At 33.5% G+C, this 6745-nt stretch overlaps 1 protein-coding gene across 1 annotated transcript; it reads right to left on the bottom strand.

Annotated features, from left to right (window-relative positions):
• Positions 1 to 1431: 1431 nt before the first annotated feature.
• Positions 1432 to 4007, bottom strand: LOC127718387 (uncharacterized). Its single transcript, XM_052224377.1, has 2 exons — positions 3826 to 4007; positions 1432 to 3152 (listed from the first exon to the last, which is right to left on the bottom strand). The coding sequence occupies exons 1-2, from the start codon at positions 3964 to 3966 to the stop codon at positions 2139 to 2141; spliced, it is 1155 nt and encodes a 384-aa protein (XP_052080337.1). The 5' UTR covers positions 3967 to 4007; the 3' UTR covers positions 1432 to 2138.
• Between the last annotated feature and the right edge of the window lie 2738 nt (positions 4008 to 6745).

Below are 6745 nucleotides of genomic sequence, written 5' to 3'. Positions count from 1 at the left end.
CAACAGCCGAAGGCCACCAATGGGTCTTCAATGCAGAGAGAAAATCCCGCACCCGGAGGTGGTCCTCAGCTGGCCCCTAAATAAAATTGTGTTCTAGTTCAGTGAAAATGGACGTCACACTAAACTCCAAAACATATAAATGAACTAAAATTAAAAAAACATACAAGCCTAACAAAGGCCAGAGGCTCCTGACTTGGGACAGGCGCAAAAATGCGGCGGGGTTAAACATGTTTTGTGAGATCTCAACCCCCCCCCCCCCCCTATACCTCTAGTCAATGTAGAAAAAACATATATATTTTCTAATCCCCTCTAAACATATCTGCATTCCAAGTCGCTTTTAAATATTTTTTATCTTACATTATCACTATTTGTACAGAGCACTTCTACTGGACCAACCCCTGTATTTTTGTTTTATTTTTAAATTCACATCTTAAATTTCTTTTAAACACTAAGAAAATTTACTTTTTTACCCATTTGTGTAAATAATCCCCATTAAGGGGTGTTCCTAAGATAGGAAGCTTATACAAAAGAAAGAAAGAAAGTACATGGATGTGGGTGTGTCTGAAATATGTGTAAAGATAGCAGATAGCTATAGGTGTTTGTCTAGACTTTATTTATCTTGTTGTTTTCAAAGCATGCCTTCTGAAGATAACTTTTGAACTTAAATTTCTTCTTTCAAAACTAAAAAGTCGAAAATGTACCGTATCTGACCTAGATAATAAAATTTGTCTGATTATTTGCAATAGATTATTTTTGTCTAACGTTTATTTCGTTGTTCAAAATGTTTTGGCTGCTTATCAGACAAAACTTCATTTAAATTTATTTTCGTAATTTTTAGTATGTATTATGAACATTACGAGATAATTTGACGTATGTAAATAAAAATCCTTTAATCCATTAAAGTGATGAGGATTTCACTTCAACATTCTTTCATTATTATGAATCGGTTGAACAAAAATAATGCCAAAAACATTCTTTCGTTATAAAAGATTCGGTTGAAGAAAATAAATTCAGCATACATTATTTTATATCAAGATTTGGTTGACTGTTATAAGATATCTGTTTCACAGATAACAACGGATATTTTTCTCCTTTCGTAGCCAAATATATCGTTTTTTGACATCTCCAAATGCGACTGATCACCAATGTTTACATAGTATGAGCAACACCACACAAATCACCAAAGGGGAGAGAAACCATTAAGGGGACACCTTACTTCGCCATTTACTTTTAATTGGGTTTTGATTGCTCATCTTTAGCTTTCTTCTGTGTAATGCTTTGTAAACTCTTGATTTTTTTTCCTTTGTTTTTTCTGATCGACAGGGTATTTGCTTTTTATTTCGTCGATGTATAATTTTTCGTCATTGCCAACATCTTATAGTCTTCCACTTTCTCAACACTGAAAAACTTGTAGCATTGAAGCTGGTCATATTTAGTAGATTTTTTTAATAAATAATCAAAGGATATGGGTGTCCATCCATGACAAAAAATCAGTAAATACACCGCGAAACAAACAAAAAGCAAAGGAACAGCACTGTTTTTGAAGTTCTTTATCCCAAAGTCACAGTGAGGCCTACAGCATGGAGCAAAAAATAACTTTCACCCCGCTGCAAGATTAAGACGGACTCTAGCACCGGCTTGTGCGGAATTCTCTACAAAAAAATTGGATAGACTTTGTAAGATATATCACCACTTAATCGGTCCCGCTAAAAAAAGAACATACTGGAAGGTAGAACATATTCAAAGCAAAACATTTCCTACGCACAGGTGTAATTCTTAAAACTATATAGCATATATTTTAGTAATTAAGGTATCAGATGAAGGTGAAAGACTGGTGATGTTTGTGGAACACACAATTTCATGATAATTTTGAATGATACAAAAATGTATGAATGAAGTCTAAAATTGAGGGCATCTATTGCCAGTTTCTCATATATGAAGTGCTGGTTGGGTATATCCAAATTTCTGGTAACTCTAAATTGGCATTCAAAGTTTTGACTTGCTATGCAGTAGCTGTGATTATGTATTAGAGGTGTTGATTATGATTACTATATTTTTTCCGATTTCAGAGGGACAAACAGCAAAGGTGCATTATTCATCAAAAGTAAATGGCAAGACAAGTGATGGCTTATTATATTTTACTCAATGAGTCCAGCTATTGGTCCAAGAAAAAAGTTCAATGCTATCTGTGCAAGCTTTGATATTCCTTTTTTGATTAGCCATACAATGCCGGTATCGTGTTGATGTACTTTTAAATTATCTAGATGTACTTCTAATGTATCTAAACGTACTTCTAATTCATCTATTCTACCATTTATGCGCGTAGTAACATCATAAACATGATCAATTTGATGAATTATTTGTTCAAATGTATCTTTAAGATGTTTCGCCAGTTTTTCAAAAACATCTTTAAAATCTCTAATAATTTCGGTTTTCATTTCTCCAATTGTTCTTTCTCTTTGTAAGTTTTCTTTCTCTATTGCCTTAATATTCACTTCGGTTGATTCTACCTTTTTTTGTAAAGACAGCAACTCATTTCTTAAGTGCATTTTTGTTTGAATCAATTGTTCCTTAGTTTCGAAGTGTGCGAATTTTACATCATGATGATCAGATTGAAGCCTTGCAATAGTCTTTTTCAAATCTTCAATTTGTTCTATATTTTCGGTTTTCATTTTGATAATAGATTTGTCCATTCGTAGTTCGTGTCTTTGCATTTCCGTAATAGTGGCTCCATATAGGGCTACTTTGTTTTGTAAAGATGATACATTTTTTTGAAGCACCATTATTGATCGGTTCATTTGTGCATTAGTTTCTACGTGTGCGTCTTTTACATCATTTAGATCAGATTGAAGCCGTGCATTTTTCTCGTTCAGGTCTGCAATTTGTTGTTTATTTTCGGTTTTCGTTCTAATGATAGATCTGTTCATTTGCATTTCGTGTTTCCGCATTACCGTGATATATCCTACATTTGACTCTACTATGTTTTGTAGAGAAGACAAATTTCTTCTTAAGTCAACAAAAGTTCCATCGATTGTTTTGATATTATGATGATTCAATAATATCTTTTCTCGTAGTACTAGATTATCATCTGTGTTGATAGAGATTTTAGTCCGGAGCTCGTCAAGCTTGAACTTTTGTTGTTCTGCTTCTTTCTGGAAAGTAATGAATTTCCAGTTAAAGCAATTACCAATATACTGCTATTAATCAAAAGTCCTACTATTCGATACCATCTACATCAAACTAACCCAACGAGAAATTGTAGAAAAAAAACCACTTTAGAGTTCAAGTAATGATAAATTATACAGATTTTTAACATAGATAATTAGACTATTTTGTGGCTATAGCTGTACGTACTAGTACTTGTCACTAGTATTTCATGTTTAGTCTGTCATAAATTGATTATTTTCTGTCACTCAATAAACCACATTTCAATAAGTCAACTTGAGGTTAAGGATTCTACTGTAACTAGAAGGTTATCTTCATATCTTATAATTTTCCTCAATATTGATTTGTATATATATAGAGAGACGACTTCTAATTATTACGTGTGACAAACATGATGATTTTAATTTCCCTATCGATCAATCAATTCGGGGAATTAAAATAAAACATTTCCGTACGAAGAATGGAACACTGCCGAAAAGACTTCAATAATCACAAAAAAGTCATAATTACACAGATATATAAATAGACAGCATTAAGAAATTTATCAGCTTTACAAAACCAAATCCGTGTAAAGCAGAACTTGGAAAGACTTCTACTAATTTACATATGCTTTGTGAAATTCTTATATCAAAATGAAAATAAAAGAATACGTTAACTTACAACTATATCATCCTGAGTTTGTTTCAGTGCAGCAATTGTAGAACTCTTGTGCTCTAGTTCATCATGAATAACTCGAATACAGTGATACAAATAAGCAACTAGACAAAATAAACACATTAAATAACCGTCTCTTAAATCCATTTTTCTTGCAAATAATGTATCCACGTCGATAACTGATATGTATTCACTACATGGAATGTGTGAATCGAGAAATTATCGTCTAGTTTATTTCTGTGCACTATTTTCATTGAAGAAACATTTTCAATTTAATTTTATACCAATTACGTTAGTGTCCTAGTATACAAAACCGTTCCCGCAATCAACTTCTTTGTTTACTTATATCGGCTATCATTTTCCTCGTGTACACACGTTTAATATTTATAAAATATAAAAAACACAGAGGAAAACTATATATCATGTATGCACAATTCAATTTCACAATTCGATTATAAGAATACATTGCCCTTTTTTTAACTCAATGATCAAAAAGCATTTTATCAGTATTTACAAATGTATCTTAAGGTAAAAATAAAAGCAAGAAGATATGGTATGATTGCCAATAAGACAACTCTCCAACAGAGCCCACACGGCTTAGAAGTTTACAATTATTGGTCACCATACGGCCTTTAACAATCAGCAAAACCAATACCGCAAAGTAGGACTACAATAAAAGGTTTTTTTTGTTTTTTGCGTATTATCAAAGTTGACCAAACTGTATACCAAAATAAGAATAAGGAGATGTGGTATGATTGCCATTGAGACAGCTATCCTCAAGTGTTCAAATGCAGTGGATGTCAGCATTATAGGCAACGGTACGACCTTTAACAATGAGAAAAGTTCTTAGCTATCATTTATTGAAACCAACAGGGCAAACGGATGTGTTTGAATTAGACATGTAAAGTGTGGGAGAGTTGGTGCAACCGATATGGCTTTCATCAGTACAAATAGTTGGATACTACAACCTATTACATACTTATTTTCTCCTGTTGTTGACAGTGGCTTCCTTGTTTTAAAATGTTTAGGTTTTAGCCTATTCTCATGAAGGATAATCCATAAATATAGGCAAAAGTAGTATACCGCTGTTCGAAACTCATACATAAACACGTTTCTGATGCCCGAAATCTTTAAAATGTTTATTTCCATTCTTAAGATTTTATACACACAGAAGAAGAAGTATACTAAGGAACAAAAGTATTTTCATTTCCCTGTGTATAATATGACGCAGGTTTTTCTATAGTGATGATTTTCTAAAAACATTTCACAGTGGTATCATACTTTAACTTTGTTTAAACCTGTTTATTAACTTTTGACCTTAATTATTTATCCCTTATAATTTTTATTACATATGTATTTGCATTCAGGTATCACAGATCAAATTTATTCGTTCATTGTGTGTTAATTTACGTTTTTTGATTGAGTTAAGCCTTCCAATTGATATTTTATAGTGTGTCTTTCTATGTTGTGATGTTATACTATTGTTTCAGAAAAGGGAGAAGGTTTGGTACCATTAAAACGTTTCATCCCGCTGCAAATGTTTGCACCTGTCCTAAGTCAGGAATCTGATGTACTGTAGTTGTCGTCTGTTTATGTAGTTCTCGTTTCTCGTTTTTATATAAATTAGACCGTTGGTTTTCCCGTTTGAATAGTTTTACACTAGTAGTTTTTGGGGCCCTTTATAGCTTGCTGTTCGGTGTGAGCCAATGCTCCGTGTTGAAGGCCGTACCTTTACCTATAATAGTTTACTTTTATAAATTGTTACGTGGATGGAGAGTTGTCTCATTGGCACTCATACCACATCTTCCTATATCTATGAAACATGTTAAACTTTATTAACTACAAATCCTGGGTGTGTATCGATTATTTGATTACAAATTAGCCCCATAGGATAGAACTATCATCGCATATAATCTGTTGCACAAGTGCTTTACATCAACGGATTTATTCTCCGTGTTTGTTAAAACTACCGATGTTTTGCATTATTCTAGACTTACTGATTGTGGCATTTGCCTGTATTGAATTGCATCATGAAAATGGAGGATCGATCTTCAAGCAACTGTGGTTGAAGCCGACATATGCGTGTAGACAGAATACAATTGAATACTGATCATTGCCTAGCATGCAGAAACAGCCGAACAGCTGACAAAATCACATGGATGAACAATCCAGTTTACGGACATCCGAGCGTTTATTTCAATCGGCAATCCTCGGGTGAATCCGCTACGTGAAGGTACGGAATCGGCCGAGTTGTGACGAATGGCGTTTGTTTGTTCACATTAAAAAATTGTATACCTTTCAATGAATCTGCTATCCGTCGGACAATAGATAAAGAGGCAATTGCCAAAAATGAATTATTCTATTTACTGTTAACTAAGTGGAAACCAATTCTATTTAATATATCTGTATTGTGTAAAATTTACACTCATACGCAAGCCTTGGATCCAGGTCTAGTCTTGAATATGATAATGTAACATTGCGTCCGCTGCTTTCTCGAGAGTAGCGGATGCAGGACACAATATTCGGTTAAATTGTTAGATCATATACAGTTGAACCATACACCATATGAGCATGGGAGAATAAAGCCGCGATCGAAAAATCCTTAATCGATTATAATGTGTTGAATAGTTGTAACAGTAAAAACATCATTCCAGCTTATAAAGTAAGGAGCCAGCTGAAGCACGCCTCCGGGTGCAGGATTTTCTCGTTGTGTTTAAGACCCTTTAGTGGCCTACGGCTGTTTTCTGCTCTTTGGTTGGGTTGTTGTCTCTTTGACACATTCCCCATTTCCATTCTCAATGTTAGGTATTACATAATCTTTATTAAGATATGTTTCTCAACTATTTAATTTCACCGTTTCTTTGAATTTTCACAAAGAACATTCTGAGCATTTGGCAATTCTATTTCACTTAACTTACAAGTTATA

Source organism: Mytilus californianus, unplaced genomic scaffold, assembly GCF_021869535.1.
Source record: "Mytilus californianus isolate M0D057914Y unplaced genomic scaffold, xbMytCali1.0.p SCAF_10, whole genome shotgun sequence".
NCBI lineage: Eukaryota > Metazoa > Mollusca > Bivalvia > Mytilida > Mytilidae > Mytilus > Mytilus californianus.
Note: the sequence above shows the minus strand (reverse complement) of the source record. Positions and strands in the feature narration are given on the sequence as shown.